Genomic DNA, 18144 nt, shown 5'->3' on the forward strand with positions numbered 1-18144 from the left:
TTGAAGAATTCAGTTAAATATTTATTGAACAAATGCGGAATAAATGAACTAAGGGCTGTTATAACCTGAAGTTCCAACAAACAACTTCAAATATTCAGAGGGCTGTCACACACAGAATGAAAGACTTGCTCAGTATTTCTCCAAAGGGCAGAACTTGAGCCAAGGGATAAATACAAGGAACCAATGGGCTGCAGGATAGTTGTACAAAGTGTATCATGTATCTTCATAGCTTCTTTGCCCATACAATGCATTCCACACTTGTTTTCCCTTCTAAAAGGAGACAGCACAAGTTAATACATCTCATGAATGTCTTAAATAAGTTGCATTTTCATGGCAAGCCCTCCACTGCCAGCAATGGATATACTCACACTATTGGAAAAAATCTAAAGTCAACAAACTGGTTTAGTATGGAAATAGTCTATTTGTTCCTCAGCTATGTTTCTGTATTTTACATTAGTGGCTCTCAGGAGGTGGGGGTGAAAAGAGAGCATGTTCTCCAAAGAGCGTGACTCATAATCCCCAGGGATCCCGATACTGTGCCTGGGGACAGTCTTGCTTCAAGTCCAAATGAGTCATGACAATTATCAACCAATGGTACAGGTAAGAGTGTGGCATGTGCTGGGGCAGACAAAAGACAGTTGACAAACACTATTCTACATGAAACAAGAAATCTTATTTTATGAGTCACCAGAAAACAAATTAACTGTAATACTGACGGGCTCCATCCAGATTATTAAGTATTACAAAATGAGAACTGTTTCAACAACTATTCAGCATAATGTTTAAGGACGAAATGTATACAGTATATTTTATATTCTATATGTATTTTATCACATACTCAGTAAGGAATGCTGAGGTGCTTAAGCCATCCAATAAACTGAAAATACAAACTTTACATTTCGATATTTGTCAGTATACAGGATTCTGAAGATGAATCTTGAACTCAGTGATAAATCAGTTTTCAAGGAAAGCCACATAATCCGTCAGTCTGGCTAACTGCTGTTCATTGGGTATTGGGGGAACTGGAGCAGGCTCTGTACATTAAAGAAATGAACACACTTCAAGTTAGATACCACTGTAACAAAGCTTTGGCCCCAACACCTATCTCCCCTAATGCCTTCAATTTTTAACAGTAAGTTAACTTTCTTAGATTTGTCCTGGTTTTAGACAAAATCTTACATCATAGAGCCTTGGACATTTTTGAAAAGCAAGTCAAGAAGTCTCAACTTTTATGAGTATGGTTTTACCTAACTGGTAGTAAAGGCATGTCTGATGATGTTGATATTGAAGTATTCTATGTAAAGGTTAAAGACACTTTTATCAAGCGACATCTCGTTTAAAAGATCACAGCTCTTCTTGAAAACATCCCTACTTATGAAACATTAAATTCAAGAAATAATTACCAGGCCTACCATGCCCCAGGCTTCATTGAAGACTATTAAATTGTCAATGAACCAAAAAAAAAAAAAAAAAACCCACAAAGAACCTCAAGGAATTTACACATTCCAACATTGAAGTTGCTACATGTCAGCCTCGGGATGCCTTCTGAATGACAGTGCTGGTGAGCAGCTCTGGCGGGCCTCCCCAACATGAGAGGAAGAAGGCTCTGCAGCTGGCCCAGAGGAGGCAAGCTCTGGGGAGCCCAGTTCCACTCTCATAACCAGATGTATTATTACACATGTGTGAAATTCAACCTCTGTTTACAAGGTAAGAAATAGATACACACTCACACACACACATACATATATATACTACAAAAAAGAAATCAGGAACAATGAGACATTTTAAAAATGTGCATATGAAAATACATACCTGATAAGGGAATAAACTTGTTAAAGGAAACGTCCAGGGCCCCTGCAACTAAATTAAAAAAAAAAAATGTACAGCTCAGTTTACAAAAGTCATTGTAAAGACCTTTCATAGAACATGCGATTTTCAGCACAACATGCATTTATGGCCATTTATTTCTCAAACAGGGATAATAACCGTCCTCTATTATAAGTCTTCATTATGTTACTCTTCCCCACTATCTCACTTGACTGGGATCATGTCTTCCCACTCTTTTTAACTCAAAGGGCTGAGCACATTGAGAATCCTTTACTGTACGTTCAACAATGTCTAAACGTAGGCATTCCGAGTAGGTAGAAGGAAATTTGGGTTGACGTGGATGCAGGCGGGTTTATGGAAGTGGGCATGAAGCCTGGCTCTAAAGACCTGGCAGAAAAGGACACTCCTGGTCAGCAGAAGGAAGAGAAACTATCAGGCAGGAATGAGTGTGGCTCACTTCCAACAGCAAGACTGAGGGGCTGGGAATTCAGATAATGACAAGGGCAGGTCACAGAAATTAAGGCCTTAAAAGGAGGGCTAGAGAAGTTAACTCTGTGAAAGTGGAAGCCACAGGAAAAGTGCCCGTATGACTTGAGAGCAAGCAGAAAAGGGGGGCAGTTGAATATTTAAGCCTTTTTTTTAAATACAGACAACAGTTTGGATATGAAGGATAAGCTCAGTTACAAATGGCTCCATAAGATGGAGATTAATATTTAGTAAAACCTATGGTGTAAGAAGGACCATGAAACACCTATATAAAATCATTTATATACAGGAAATACATTTTTAAGAGTTTAAACTAGCTGATCCCTTTCTACCCTGTCTACTATGCTTTATTTAAAATGTGTTATTTCCATCATTAGAAATAACTGACATTAGAAAATAAATCACGATCTTTAAAAGATTCTTTCTACCCTGTCGACGCTTTATTTAAAATGAGTTATTTCCATTATGTTAGTATAGCAGAATTTTATATCCAATTATCAAAAATCAAAGCCTGAAAACCAGAAGCAGTCTTAGAAGAGTTCAATGCTACATAAATGTGTGAAAGCTCCACCTACCTGGCTTTCTGGGCAGAACCATTCTTGTGGTGGAATCAGCTTGCCATCCTTGTTCTAATATACCTAAAAAAGTATATTATACATAAAGATGCGGAAAGAATAAAACACCCCACAAAATCCAAAACTTGTCCATGACATTAGTTGTACAGAAGACCTGATGTGTTTAGTATAACCCACCATATGCATTTTTACTAGAAAGGTATATCACAAAGAGCATGGAAACTTATTATTGAAATATTTCTGAAACAGGTATCAAAGCCTCATTTTACTCTATTAGGCTGCTATAATCATTAAAAGATGGTTAGTTTTCTGTCAAGAATACATTATAGTATTAACCTAATCAGTATTATTTAAAGCAAACATAAGGAAAACTCATATAGTGCCTTTTGTGATCATCGTATCAGTAATAACAAAAATGGCAATAATAAAAACAGCTTCCATATACAGAAGGTTTACCTGTAGGTATCAGACTACGTGCTTTTATAGGGATCATTTTATGTAACCACCACAACTCTATGAAGTGGGATACAGGGCCATCATTTGACAGGTATGGAAAATGAAGTTGAGGGAATTCAAGTGATTTGTTCTAAGTCACACAGGCACTAGCATCAGGGATGGGTGGTACCAGGATTCACATCCAGGTGGTCAGCTGAGAGTGTGAACTCTGAAGTATTTTATATACAGAAAATAAATGACGGATCAATTTTAAGAGCCAAAAGAATAAATAAAAGTATTTAATAACTTAGTATAAGAACTTTCATTAACCTATCTTTATGTATCTAGAACTATGCTAGGCCCTGGAAATTTAGGATGTGGTGCTTGATGGAGCTCATATTGTAGCTGGAGAATCAAAAATGTCAATCATGGTAAAACAATGCAACAAGGTGTATACAATATTTTTTTTTTTTTTTTTTGAGACGGAGTCTCACTCTGTTGCCCAGGCTGGAGTGCAGTGGCATAGTCTCGGCTCACTGCAACCTCCGCCTGCCAGGTTCAAATGATTCTCCTGCCTCAGCCTCCCAAGCAGCTGGGATTACAGGTGCCTAACACCATGCCCAGCTAATTTTTTGTATTTTTAGTAGAGATGGGTTTTCATCATGTTGGCCAGGCTGGTCTCGAACTCCTGACCTCATGATCCACCTGCCTTGGTCTCTCAAAGTGCTGGGATTACAGGTGTGAGCCACTGCACCCGGCCAGGTGTATACAATATTCTATAGCAACGAGCAAGAGGAAGGATTAGTCTGGGCATCAGCTGAGAAATGAAAATGCGAAGTTACATTTGGAGAGACCAGCAGGTAGGTGTGAGTGGGGAGCAAGCAAGCGCCTAGGGTATGGGTCAGAAATGGCAGGGAAAATGGGCTGAAAAGGGATGTGGGGATGATGCCGCCTTTACCAAATAAGGGCGAAATAAGGATTTCCAGATAGGAGTAAAGAGGCCAATTAAGACATATTTTTGTAATCAACTGTGTGGATATTCACGCATTTGCTTGCCACAGAACTATTAATATGCTTGACTGCAGGGTGCCTGCTGGGTGTTCCACAACACCTGTTTCATATCACCTCTCAAAAAACACGGCCTGGACTCCAAAAGCATATTCTGTTTCAAGCGTTTCAGAGGAGACTGTGAACCTACAATTCACACTTCTATTTTCCATTTTCCTTGTAAAGTAAAAAGTAAGCCAAAAATACCTTTCACAGCCTCTTCTACAGGAAGTCCAACAAAGGCTGCAAAATCATCAGCGATGATTGAAGTATACGCTTGAGAGACCAGGGCGAAGGCACGTCTCCTTGTTGCATCTATTGTGGGAGTGGAGGGTTGGCAAAGAGTGAACCAGGGGAGCAGGTATTTTCAAAACACATCGCTAAATCACACCACTGTCCTTGTCCAGTTTTCACAAGCAAGACCAGATGAACCCAAAGATTTCTGTGCCTATAGATACAAATATATATGTCCAGTATGTAAAGGGGGTTCAAATATTGCTGAATAAAAAAATACATTTCTTGCACTTCTTCTCGGATGAAAACTCTCAGATAATGAAAATCACAAAGATGGAAAAGGGTTACTAAACACAAGGCTCTAACCCTAAGAAAATACAGTTCGGTTTACGCAATGGGGGTATAAATGTACTTATTTTATTCACAAATGCTGGAATCAAAGCAGCAGAAAACTGATTTGTGTAATCAGCTGTCCTTTTCAAAAACGTCTCTAATACAGGACCACACCTGGGAGTCACGGAACAGATCCAGTAACTGGGGCACTCTTCAAGTCTGCATTAAACTCTTGACTGAATTAAGGTTCAAACTCCTAAAATTCCCACCCTGAAAGAATGAGTCTAAGAAGAGACTGCCAAACAACACCAGCAACAAAAACTTTCCTGAAAACGGCATTTAGGATTGTCCCCAGGCTCACATACCCACATAAATCAATTCAGGAGTGATGCGGAGTTAAGCACTGTGGAACCAGCTGGCCTTTCTTCCTGTGCAGTGCTTTGTGGTAATGCAAGAGCTCCTCCACCTGGCTGTCCACATGCTTAGGAAATATTCCTGATCTTACTTTCCATATTTAATAGGCCAGTGGACATATGTAAAACAAACACCCTAACGTATTTAAAATCTTCTCTCCATTCCTGGGACATTGTCAAACTACACCAATTCCCTCAGATACCCTTTGTGCCAAACTAGTCCACTGGCTCTCAGACAAGTCTTACACCTTCTCCCACTGGGGCTTTTGGTTTACGCTGTTCTGTGGCCTGAAATGCCCTCCTGTCTGCTCTCTACCATTCCTAAGTCTGTTTATAATTCATTACGATCTCTGCCCTTCTCTAAACTCAGCAGTATCGTTTACACTTCTACTTTAACAAGCAACTTTCCACCTACGCGGCAGACACTGTTCCACCTACCCGCTTCTTTTCAATTATATTCCAAACTTCTCAACAGGAAGGGCTATCTCTTATCTTGATAGTCCCCCAAACATCTAGCATCTCCAGTGAAATCTATGCCAAATACATGCTTGTTGACGGTATCACAAGGACCAAAATGGGGCACAACTCCAACACTCAGGCTTTGTTTTCTCAGATTCCTTAAAAACTGCTGACACTCCCATGCCTTCCCTTCATACTGAGCCCGACATCCTCTCCAGCTTTCACTCAGCCACTGTCTGTCCGCTCTTCCTTCTGTGGCTTTACACTTATTATTGTGGGTTCCTTCCTTCCTTTAACCAGCCTGTAACCTAACAGACTTTACAACACCAAGAAACGTTTTCTATTAAGGCTGCAGACATTCAATGGAAAAGAACTGAGCCAACAATGGAAAAGAAATATTTTTTTTTAGAGAAACAAAAGTATACACCATAAAACTATATTCATTTGGTAAGCCAACCATATTTCAAAAACATTTACTTCAGTTCAAATATTCTGATCATATTTTTAGAGTGGGGAATAAAACAGGAATACAATAAGAATGGAGGAGATAAACAAAAGGGAGAGAAAAGTAAAAAGATATAACTGGAAAAGGAAAGAAAAACATGCAATGGGAGGCAGAAGTGAGTTGACGAAGCAAAAATAAAGGCTAAGTGTTCTTAGTCTCAGAAGCTGCAATATCCACTTGGCATGAATCACATCTACATTCCAACTAGTCACTCTGTGATCCCCAAGTTGTGAAATCTGTAACCTCAGGCCCCAGAATGACATGCTGGAAAGTGGAATAAATTGAGCCAGCACCTAATATCTGCGGTAGTTGTTGATGGAACACATTTTTGGTGAAAACAGAAATGCTAACAGAACGCAAATTCAGTTGTTCAACAAATATTCAAGTGCCGCTCATCCATCTCTGCCTGTGCTGGAGACAGAAGGGAAGAGGAGCTAGTCACTCCCATCCTTTCGAATCCTCTTGTCTTTCCCAGCCATGCTGTAAGCCAGGGAGGCTGGCCACCAATGCTTGTGGCACCTGAGCTCTCCGGCTTTGGCAAACGGGGGTCTATCAGGTCACAGGCTGGGAAAGAAGGTCAGGGGATTTACTTCCCACATCCCTTCCCTGCCTTGCTCCAGCTGACCTTCTGTATCCATCCTATGGGGCAGCCCCAGAAACACTGGCCCCTCGCCTTGCCCTTTCAGGCCTCAGATGAGAATGGCTACTGTCTCCCTAGTTCCTGGGTACTTCCTCAGCCCTTGTTTCCTGCAAAAATACTTTTTGCTAGCTTCTCTTCAGTTAAGTTATTTTCAGTTTTCTAATAGGACTGTGCCTAATTTAGAATAGAATGGAAAGAGATCTTAGCTAGAAAATAAGTTTCTAATATGTTAAGAAGCAAAATGTTAAATTCATCAGTAAGACCAATCTGTTAAGAGACTATCCTGCCCTGGCTGCATTTTACAAAGGAAACCACAGTACCATTCATGAATCTGGAGATTTGCAAAAGTCTCAGGATATGTTCAGGAATATTGTAGTACTTTAGAATAATGTACATGATTATATATTAACTCATTTATAACCGGAAAAAGTACTACTTCTAACCACATTTCACAAAGGAGGAAAATGAGACACTGAGGAGTCACCCCAGTAAGGGAAAGAATCAGAATTTAAACTCCAGAAGCACGGATCCAGAGTTCAAACTCCCACATGGTATGCTGAATAGCCTTTCCTGGGTCTACTGAACTTCTTTCCAGCAATTCTCATTCTCATGGAATTCAGTGAGAGGAGGCTCTGGGAAGGAGTAAAACTACAGACCCGACCGTGCACAACAGAATGCTTGCTGAATGAGTAAAGAGCCCCAAGCCCAGCCCTGCCAATGAACCCGCTGTGTAACACTGGGAAAAGGCACATGGCCTGTGACCGCACCAGCACAATCACAAGGCTGAATCACAAGGATACTACGAAAGTCCACTGTAACACCAATTCCTCAGGCCTTATATGAAGAGGTTTCCGGTGCTACTTTCTGAAACTGCCCCTGCTATACCTGTGCAATCTTCTTCCACACTCCTCCCTTCCCATCTGCCTGCCTGCCTTAGGATTCTGCTCATTTCATTCACATTTAAAGAAGCTGCCTCCTGTTTTGTCACTTACATTGTTCTGTTTTATGATGCTAAGAATTTTACCATTCCAAGGGAATTATGTACATCTCAGAAACAATCTTTGCTGTCTGCTGCCCTGTAAAGCTGATATCCCTTAGCAAAATGATGAACAGTTATTAAAAAATTCCTGCTCCCTGACTTCCTCCACAGCAGGAGGACATCTAGTGAAGGTGGATATTAACTGTGGAAGTAAGGGTAACAGTAAGAAATAAGAGTACACAACATAAAACAAGATTATACAATTTTATAAAGAGTGAGCCAGGATGACTGGAGGCAAATGTTAAGGGTGGGAGAGCGTAGAGAGGCAGGGAATGAGATTTTACTGTGGGGTCAGTGCTCTGTCACGCCAGGCTTGTGATCTTTCAAAGCAATTAAAAATGCATTTGAGCATCTATGTATTAAACTGATTAGTTACAAAATCCAGAAGCTTAAGACCACACCTATCAAAGGCTAAGGCTGACAAAATTCAAAGAGCAGCCTCTATTGTCACATCTCTACAAACCCATCCCTTAAACTTGTTAGAATATTAAAGATCTCATTTTAACAGCAAAAACAAAAACAAAACAAAACTTAAAACTGACGAGCAGTTTCTATATAGAATTAAGAAACAACAAAGGCACAGGAGCCAATGTAATCTCAACCAACAAAAAATGAAGCAGCATGATGAGGGCAACTGCTCTTTTCACCTATCAAAAGTATCTCCTTCAACACACACCACTGATTTATCACTTCAACACTGCAGCACTTACGGACTAAGTCTCATCTAGTTTCATTTTTAATCACAAAGAAACACTACCTCTAAGTGCTTCCATAATTGGCTGGACCGACTCAGACCACTGGTGAGCGTTGATGGTTGTATAGATCCCAGGGAAATCTCTCTGCCAGATTCTTTGTCCTACTGACCAAATTCCCCCAAGTTCAGAATTTGCCTGTAATAAATATTATTGCCTTAGAGGGTATTCACTCTGTAAATGTACCAATGATTGTATCTTAAAACAAAATACCAGAAATGATACAAAAACTTGTTAGCTACATCATTAAAACCTAATTCAACATTTATTTTAAAAGATGCAATTACTTTTTCAGCCCAATCACTATCAAAAGGGTTTTTAAACACTATGAGCAGTAAGGTAAAATTTATCTGTAGGCCTGATACACATTTTTAATTACAACAGCAAATTAAGGCATGAGAAAGTAGTCCAAAACCATTTCAGAATTAAGCCTGGGGACTAATTAGCTTAAGCATTGTTTTTAAAGATGCTGTCTTTGTATTTCATAGATGTATTATGTACATATATTTAGGTCAAAAGTAATAGCAAAATGGTTAACAATAGAGAATGTCAATCTAAGATGTCACACATTGTAGCCTCTCTAAGGACAGAGTTTCCACTAATATCACTGAAACTTATGTGCATAATTTATAGTTGTTCTTTATTTAGCCAAAGAAGTTGAGGAATATTTCAATCTTACTTAACAGGATGTGTGAGAAAAAAAAAAAAAAAGTAAAAATACTAATCTGATCTCTTGATGAATATTGACAATGAACAAAAGTTCAGATGAATTCTTGGTAATATCCTGAGAATGTTAAAAATTTCACTTTACGCTCATGTTAGACACATGGAATCATCTGACATTAAAATTTTACTTCATTCCACTTTGGAAGAACCTTTTCACAGGCTATTTCTTCTAATCTCCCATCCAAAATAAGAAATTTAAAATCCTAATTAGCAAAAATAATCTTATTGCTGTGAATCATTCTTAGAATATTCTTGTAAACAATGGCAGTTTCAAAATAAGTACCATTACAAGAAGCAACATAAACCGGTTGAAAACCACCTCGGCTGCTTCCGCCACCTCCAGGACCTTCCTTCATCTAAACTGGCTCAACTGTTTAACTAGGGAAGCTGCACATAGAAGTGTCTCAAGAAATCTAATCAGTAGGAACTGGGCACAAATTCTACATCATCCCAGCAAAATTCAAATTTCTGACTAGAGGACTCGGAAGATTTATTTTGAATCCTTAATACTAGTTTGATGACTATTTCTAGGACGTCATACAGAAAACAGAAACTTATAAAAGGTTGCCATTTAAGGGAATGTCATTACATTAAAGCAGTAAGGCAGGTTTAAAGGATACTTACAGATTTTATAGCAGGTGGTATTCTTTTCCAAAGATATCTTGCATTATTCCTAATTTACGCCACCACAAAGAAGAATCATCAATTAAAAACATAATCATCTCCGTAAATGTTAAAAACTCTCAGGTCCCAAGGCAAACATTCAGAAGTAGACTTTATGTAACACAAAGTCAAATTTAGTGTTATATGAATTTGTTTTGGGGAAACAATAGTTTTCCAGATAAAAAGGACATGAAATATTTTTACCAAAGTAATATTTTGCCATTTCTAGTGAACTTTTTCAAAATAATAATCCATATCCTAAATTAAGGCAACAGCACACTAAAAACACGAGGACGTATAGAACGGCCCAAATGATTTATTCGGATATAAAAGTAAACAAACTTATGTACTATGAAGGCTCCAGCATTTCCTGACAATAAGCACGGTGCACAACACTTCTCTCCCTGTCACAGTCCCTCCTACCAGTGGGTACAAAGCTTCCGAGGCAGGAGTTTGTATGGGTTTGGAGGCTTGAACTATGACAAACATATAAGGATAGTTTTACAAAAAATAAAAAAAAAAACCTTACATGTGTAATAAAAATTTCAATTTAGTTTTTAGAAAGATATAAAGGAAAGGTTTTGGAACAATTTAAAACAAAATTTTATCAGGAATGATCAGTGAGTCTACAGGAGAACTACAGGAGATTTTTTTTTTTTTTTTTTTTTTTTTTGCAGTTATGCTTTCTTTTTGAGACAGGGTCTCACTTTGGTCGCCCAGGCTGCAGTGCAGTGGCACAATATCGGCTCACTGCAGCCTCGACTTTCTGGGCTCAGGTAATTCTCCCCACCTCAGCCTCCCGGGTAGCTGGGATTAGAGGCACGCGCAACCACATCCAGCTAATTTTTTGTATTTTTAGAACAGATAGGGTTTCACTATAATCCCCAGGCTGGTCTCAAACTCCTGGACTCAAGCCATCCACTTGCCTCAGTCTCCCAGAGTGCTGGGATTACAGGCGTGTGCCACCATGCCCGGCCTAGCATAGTTACGCTTTCTGACTTTTCCATGTGAACGTGAAATAGGAATAATTAAAAATAAAAAAAAACTTTCAAGAACTCTCATACATGTTTATAATGAATCTCTTGGCTGCAATCTTCTCTTTCCACTTCTTTCGTTTTATTAATATGAAGTAAATAGAGATCATAAAAGTATTTTAAAAAGACAAAGATTAAATGAATTTACTGACATAGTTTCTCATAATAAATTGAAATGTTTTCTAGAAAGTATATATAAGACAATGACGACCTAATCATAATTCATTAAGCTATGATTCAATACGAAATAGATGTAATAGCTATTACAATAAAAGAGGTAGCTCGTTGTGCCTATGTTTGGTGGTGCTACTTCAGGGCAGAAATATTTCCATATAACTTTTGAGAAACCTGCTGCTCTTGGCTTTAGGTTAAACGTACTTACATGTCATTATGGAGCAAATATAAAGCTAGAAGCTGACCATACACTGGGGGTGTAGCAATTCCTCCAGGGGCCTAGAAGGCCAAAAATGAAAACCAAACAAAACAACACAAAATTTAAAAAACCTCATTTACCCTTTAACTTTCATTTTTGAAATAATATTTTACAAATGCTAATTAAAAAGCCTTTTTAGTCTAAGATTATAAATAATCTTATAGTCCTAGTATAGATTTAGAAACAGCTTAGAAAAGTATTAAACACGAAAATCCTGAGTATTAAGTTTATATTCTTCATCAGCTTTGATTTATCTCCCTTTGGGCCTGTTTCTCTATACATTCAAGAATATGTAAGCGGATCCCCTTCCCCAGTTCTCAAATTCCCATTTAAATGATCTTACTAGTATAAGAAACAATTTCGACAGATTCCTGAAGCATTCTGATTCTGCCCATTACATCAAGCGTCCTGAATAAGAGACAGAAAATCACCACAGCTGCGTTGCAAAGACAATTCTTTCAATTTTAACTCAACTGGGAAGTATCTATTGTCTATTAGTGAGCTGCTTCTTCTGGATGTTGTCTCCTTTAGTTACTTTTAAAACTAATGATATAAACGCTTTTTAAGTGTCTAAGAAAAACGTTAACTTTAACAGCTGCATAACTTTCATTTGTCTTACTAAAGACAAAACGGTAAGCTTACTTGACATGACGAGAAAGGCTCTGTGAGTGAAGAAAAGGTTACAATGGTCACGTCTTTCTTGGTGTGTGTGTGCGCTTTGGGGTGTGTGTGTTGGTGTGTGTATAAAAAGATATTTGATAAAATCCACATTACTACTCTCTCCCAACCCGATACTGGGAATGAAAGACGTCTAATTAATATGAGCTTATGGGTAGGTGCTGGAACAAAGATGCACAGGGTTTTCGGGATCACAAGCTGAAGACATATAACAAAAAGGTCCGGTGAGTTAGGGGAGACCGGGCCCGGTCGCAGCAGGCCGCGACGGTCAGGGCTCCACACGTCCACCTCCCGCGCCCGCCCCGCGAGCTCCCAAAGCCCGCGAGCCTCAGACCCCGTTACCCTGGAAACTGGTGCAGCCCCGGGGCCTAAGACTACTCCGCAGTTTCTCCCAGGGAACGCAAAGGGCTACCTCGAGCTCCTGGTTCTCGCACTGATCCAGCAACTTTTTGAAACTGAAGGCACTTTCCGCCATCACCGCCACTGGCATCTTCCCGGCCGGTCTCGCCGCCGCACCTTCCGGACAGCCAAACCCCAGACCGCCCCTCGGGCGTCGCGCCCGCGATGACGTTTAAAGCCGCCGTTGCCGCCGAGCGCCCCTGCGTACCAGACCGTCAGTTCCGGGGCGCCGTCAGACATTGCCGCGGCCGGGATAGGGCGCCGCCGTTCTGGCCGGCTCTCTCGGTGCCCTGGAGGACCTGGCCGGCTTCGCTGGAAGCTGTGCTCAGAGCGCACGGCCGCCCCCTGGCAGGGAGGAGTTCATCGCACTTTTGAGGGTTCTTCACGAAGACATCCAATATAGAGAAAACAACAGCAACGGCAACGCATTTTTAAATACGAAAATTGCTGGGAACACGACGGATCCTGCAGCTGCTCGGCTGTCCTGGTCAAGTCAGTGACCCTAGGGCTCCGCTCCGTGCCCTGCACACCGTAGCCGCTCACGAAACGTTCGTGAGTTCCCCGCTTTGAGGAGAGAAGCTTAAAAACTCAGAATGTAAGGTTTGAGTCTCCCCAAACCTGCTTGTTGGGTAGCGTCCCCCGCCCGGGCTCGCCCCGCACACCCCCCAACTCTGGAGCCACGCTTCTCTAGCCGGGACCCTGCCTCCTTCCGGGCTATTCTCGGAACCGCAGCCAGAGGGAATTTTTTTTTCTTTCCTGAAACGTAGAGCAGATCTGGTTACTCTTATGCACAACGCCCTAAAATCCAGGGCCCTTCCCATCGCTCAGAATTTACATCTAATTCTCAGCTCTCCCCCGGCTTGCTGTAGCCATCCTGGCCTCTTTAGTTTTAGTTTCGCACAGCGCTGATGGTTAGCGAACATTATATATTGCATATTGTTTATTAACATATTTGTTTTTTACATCCCTCACTAGACCCCCAGGAAAGAGGCTTTGATTGTTCCCTGCTGCAAGGCTGGCTGCATAATTTGTGGGGCTCAGAGAAAAGTGCAGAGCTTCCTTGTTCAAAAAAACAGAAGGAAAGTGACTTTAAGGTCATAAAATATAAAACTTTCTCTTTCCTCTCAGTTTCTCCCTTTTCATAGTGTTTTTATGGGTTATCTAATATCATTCCAAGAAAAATTTAGATTTAAATTGTTAGCATGAAGTCTACCATTCATCTTGACGTTGTGCAATGCCAGTTTTAAATACTAATATAAGTGCACTGAACTCATATGTGGAATCACAGAAATGATACAATTTGTACTTCATAGCTTATACATGCATATGTATTTTGTTTTTTACCAGAACCACGCTGCACAAAGTGAACTTACCTGTTTTCATCGCACTTTATATGCATGAATTCTGCCTCCACTCTCGACCTGGGACTCACTCATGAGTAAGGAAGGACTGAAAGGCAAAAGGACTATGGACTGGCCTTTTGGCATAATCAGGTGTTTAATATAAAGAAGTGCACGAATAAGAAAAGATATGATATGTGTGATGGTTAATACTGAGCGTCAACTTGATTGGATTGAAGGATGCAAAGTATTGATCCTGGGTGTGTCCATGAGGGTGTTGCCAAAGGAGATCGACATTTGAGTCAGTGGGCTGGGAAAGGCAGATCCACTGTTAATCTAGATGGTCACCATCTAATCAGATACCAGCACAGCTAGAAATATAAAGCAGGCAGAAAAATGGGAAAAGAGTGACTGGCCTACCCTCCCAACCTCCCAGCCTACATCTTTCTCCTGTGCTGGGTGCTTCCTGCCCTGGAACATTGGCACTCCAAGTTCTTCAGTTTGGGACTCGGACTGGCTCTCCTTGCTCCTCAGCTTGAAGACAGCCTATTGTGGGACTTGTGATCATGTGAGTTAATACTTAATAAACTCTTCTCCTTCTCTAGATAGATAGATAGATAGATAGATAGATAGATAGATAGAAAGAAAGAGATATATATCCTATTAGTTCTGTCCCTCTAGAGAACCCTAACACAATATGGTTCCTTCATGTTTCTTAAGACATCATTGCCTTCTTTCTGCCTTCGAAACAAGTTTAGCCTCTAAGGGGAAAAGTGTGGCCTTTCAGGGCTCAGCACCCAGCTCACTCAGTTGTAGATACAGCACGAATACCTTGTGCTCACTTTGAGTCTTGCTGGCCTTGCAACATCAGGGGTCCACAGGGAATTCAGTGTGCATGGTGCATTGTGAATGCTGTATGGAACATCAGTGGCCACACGTAGAGACCTGTTTCCCTGGCTCATGCTCCATTGTCTTAATGGACCTCACTTACAAACCACAAGTTTACAGATAAAATTATTAAGCATTTCAAGACAGAAACAGCCATCTTTGATTATTTTTGTGTAATCCACAACATCTCTGTGTGGAAATGATTGTTTAGTAATTCCCTGAATGGAATGTAAGAAAAAAAAAACACTACGGTGTTCCTCATGGAACTGCCAACATTAAATAGAAGGGCACATAAGCAGTTAGCAGAACTAGAGAGATCTTGGAGGAATAAAGCAACAGAGTTTCATCCATGGCTGCAAGGAAGGAAGGACTGAGGGTAGTATGATTGTCAGATCATTTGACAGAACTATGAAGAGCAGGATTTTGAAGCTTGTAATACTGGTCTCTAACCCTTTTGGGGCAAAGAAATATTCAATAGAAACCCTGCTTGGCAATTTGATCATTTAAAGGGAAAACTATAATGTGAAAGCTTTGGCAGGTGCTTTGGGCCTATAAGAGGTGGAAACCTACAAAGGTGGCTCTTTGCTGAATAGAAAATCCTGGTGAGGCTTTTGATACATATCACAGGTTAGAGGTGGAGATGGGGAGTCACTTAAAGGACCAAGCTGTTCTTTAGAAGACCAGTACGGGAATTTGGGAGTTGGAGCCTGAGTGCCAGAAAGGGTAGGAAGAGAGTCCTTGCGGGGCAGAGAGGAGTCTCTGGGAGCAGTTGGGGTCTAAGGTGAGACCCTGGTCTGGACACCGGAAACTCCAAGTGGCAGTGAAGCACTGAAGTGTCTTCAGGGCTATGATGGTTGACATTCAGTTTTAAGTTGTCATTGTACTGTGCTGGCGCCACCTTTCCCCCCAGACTTTTGATGGTAAATGGGAGAAGTGAAAGGGTACAGGAAAGGGCAGCGTGGCGTAAAAGGCTGTCATCTCTGGAGGTGTGACTCAGAAGAGGGATCGAGACTGGGAGGAAACAAGAAAGTCAATGAGAAGCACCCACAGGGACCCTCTATTCCTGGAGATGCTGACGCTGGAGTGGGAAGGACTGCGTTTCTCTCTGCTCTTGCAATGAGGGATGGGGTCAGCATGCTGAAGGGAGGCATGCACTCCGAAAGCTGGAGGATGGGGGTCTCAGACCCGTTACTGCCCCTGGTCTTCCCCTTGTGCAGGCAGACCCTTTTTCCATAACTCTTCTCTGGGAGAAGCACAGTGATGGAGGAGGTTGGAAATTGTACCAGGATGGCTGATACAGTTTGGGTGTTTGTCCCCTCCAAGTCTCGTGTTGAAATGTGATCCCCAGTGTTGGAGGGGGCCTCATGGGAGGTGATTGGATCATGGGGATGGATCTCTCACGAATGGCTTAGTGCCATCCACTTGGTGATGAGTGAGTTTTCACTCCGACAGTTCACATGACATCTGGTTGTTTAAAAGAACACGAAATCTCCTCCCTCTGTCTTGTTCCCTGTCTTGCCATGTGACGTGTCTGCTCTGCCTTCACCTTCCACCATAATTGGAAATGTACTGAAGCTTCACCAGAAGCAAAAGCCAGCACTATGCCTCCTGGACAGCCAACAGAATCAGGAGCCAAAATACACCTGTTTTCCCATAAATTACCCAGTCTCAGGTATTTCTTTTTTTTTTTTTTTTTTTTTTTGAGGCGGAGTCTCGCTCTGTCGCCCGGACTGGAGTGCAGTGGCCGGATCTCAGCTCACCGCAAGCTCTGCCTCCCGGGTTTACACCCTTCTCCTGCCTCAGCCTCCCGAGTAGCTGGGACTACAGGCGCCCGCCACCTCGCCCGGCTAGTTTTTTGTATTTTTTAGTAGAGACGGGGTTTCACCGTGTTAGCCAGGATGGTCTCGATCTCCTGACCTCGTGATCCGCCCATCTCGGCCTCCCAAAGTGCTGGGATTACAGGCTTGAGCCACCGCGCCCGGCCTAAGTATTTCTTTATAGTAACGCAAAAATGGACTAGCACAATGGCTAACTCAAAACTCTGAAATTTGATGTTTTTTGGTCCTATTTTCTACCCTTTCAAAGTTTTCTGCTCCATTTGCTCCTGGGGATTATAGAGTCATTTAGTATGAGTAAGGTCCCTGAAGAAGTGATGTCACAGGGCCTCAGGTGTGCTCCCACCAGTTTCACACTGGTTGCCCATTTGCTTTGGGATCACAGTTTCCATAGTTGGGTCTACGGCTACATGATCTGTCTGATTCATGTCATGAAGAAACCACAGCAAGCGTTTCTCAAGTGGCCCATCTCCCCTCCTGGGGCTCTTGGGCCCATGCACCTGCTCTTGAAGCTCTGGGGTATGGATAAGTCGGCCAGTGTGGGGCAAAGCATAGGAGAGGAGAACAGAGGATGAGCCCTGGTCACCTCTGTGCTCAAAACACTCCCATTGTGTCAGTCAGGATTGCAGCAAGAAACATGGAATGCTCAGTGTATTCATCTGTTTTCATACCATTATAAAGAAATACCCAAGAGTGGATCATTTATACAGGAAAGACGTTTGCTAGACTCACAGTTCTGCATGGCTGAGGAGGCCTCAGAAACTTACAATCATGGCAGAAGGGGAATCAGGTACATCTTACATGGAGGCAGGTGAGAGAAGAGCAAAGGAGGAATTCTCAAACACTTATAAAACCGTCAGATCTCGGCCAGGTGCGGTGGCTCACGCCTGTAATCCCAGCACTTTGGGAGGCTGAGATGGGCGGATCATGAGGTCAGGAGATTGAGACTATCCTGGCTAACACGATGAAACCCCATCTCTACTAAAAATACAAAAAATTAGCTGGGCATGGTGGTAGGCACCTGTATTCCCAGCTACTCAGGAGGCTGAGGCAGGAGAACCCCTGGAACCTGGGAGGTGGGGTTGCAGTGAGCCGAGATCACACCACTGCACTCCAGCCTGGGCAACAGAGCGAGACTCCGTCAAAAAAAAACAAAAAACAAAAAACAAAACACCAAAAAACTGTCAGATCTCATAAGAACTCACTATCACGAGAATAAGAGAATAGCAGGGGGCAACCGCCCTCATGATCCAGTCACCTCCCTCCCTTGACACATGAAGATTACAATTCGAGATGAGATTTGGGTGGGGACACAGAGCCAAACCATATCTCAGATTGGGCAATTTGAGGAAAATTTAATAAAATGGCTATTTACAAAGATATTGGAAAACTACAAAGGATAG

At 41.7% G+C, this 18144-nt stretch overlaps 1 protein-coding gene and 1 long non-coding RNA gene across 3 annotated transcripts in view; one reads left to right on the forward strand and one right to left on the reverse strand.

Annotated features, from left to right (window-relative positions):
- Positions 1-13421, reverse strand: COPS8 (COP9 signalosome subunit 8). Of its 2 annotated transcripts, XM_010357925.2 has the most exons (9): positions 12692-13290; positions 11945-12009; positions 11551-11621; positions 10096-10144; positions 8751-8883; positions 4578-4685; positions 2889-2951; positions 1813-1860; positions 1-1034 (listed from the first exon to the last, which is right to left on the reverse strand). In XM_010357925.2, coding segments are annotated over exons 3-9 (483 nt in total). In that variant the 5' UTR covers positions 11553-11621; positions 11945-12009; positions 12692-13290; the 3' UTR covers positions 1-954. The 2 variants fall into 2 exon arrangements, with proteins under 2 accessions (XP_010356227.1, XP_010356226.1); XM_010357924.2 differs by lacking the exon at positions 11945-12009 and having other exon boundaries at positions 12692-13421.
- Positions 13135-18144, forward strand: part of LOC115893204 — a 26619-nt gene continuing 21609 nt past the window's right edge. Inside the window, exons 1-2 of the long non-coding RNA XR_004053172.1 lie at positions 13135-13273; positions 14026-14586. This is a non-coding gene — a long non-coding RNA (uncharacterized LOC115893204). The remainder of the gene's footprint in view (positions 13274-14025; positions 14587-18144) is intronic.

This window comes from Rhinopithecus roxellana, chromosome 14, assembly GCF_007565055.1.
Source record: "Rhinopithecus roxellana isolate Shanxi Qingling chromosome 14, ASM756505v1, whole genome shotgun sequence".
NCBI lineage: Eukaryota > Metazoa > Chordata > Mammalia > Primates > Cercopithecidae > Rhinopithecus > Rhinopithecus roxellana.

Bases quoted from the DNA above. Each gene is read 5' to 3' on its own strand.
- COPS8 (XM_010357924.2), bottom strand. From the start codon at position 12,769: ATGCCAGTGGCGGTGATGGCGGAAAGTGCCTTCAGTTTCAAAAAGTTG. The intron at 10,145-11,550 runs GTAAGTACGTTT...GGCGTAAATTAG, and splicing joins TATTTGCTCCATAATGACAT to GAATAATGCAAGATATCTTT. The intron at 8,884-10,095 runs GTAAGTATCCTT...TATTTATTACAG, and splicing joins TACCACCTGCTATAAAATCT to GCAAATTCTGAACTTGGGGG.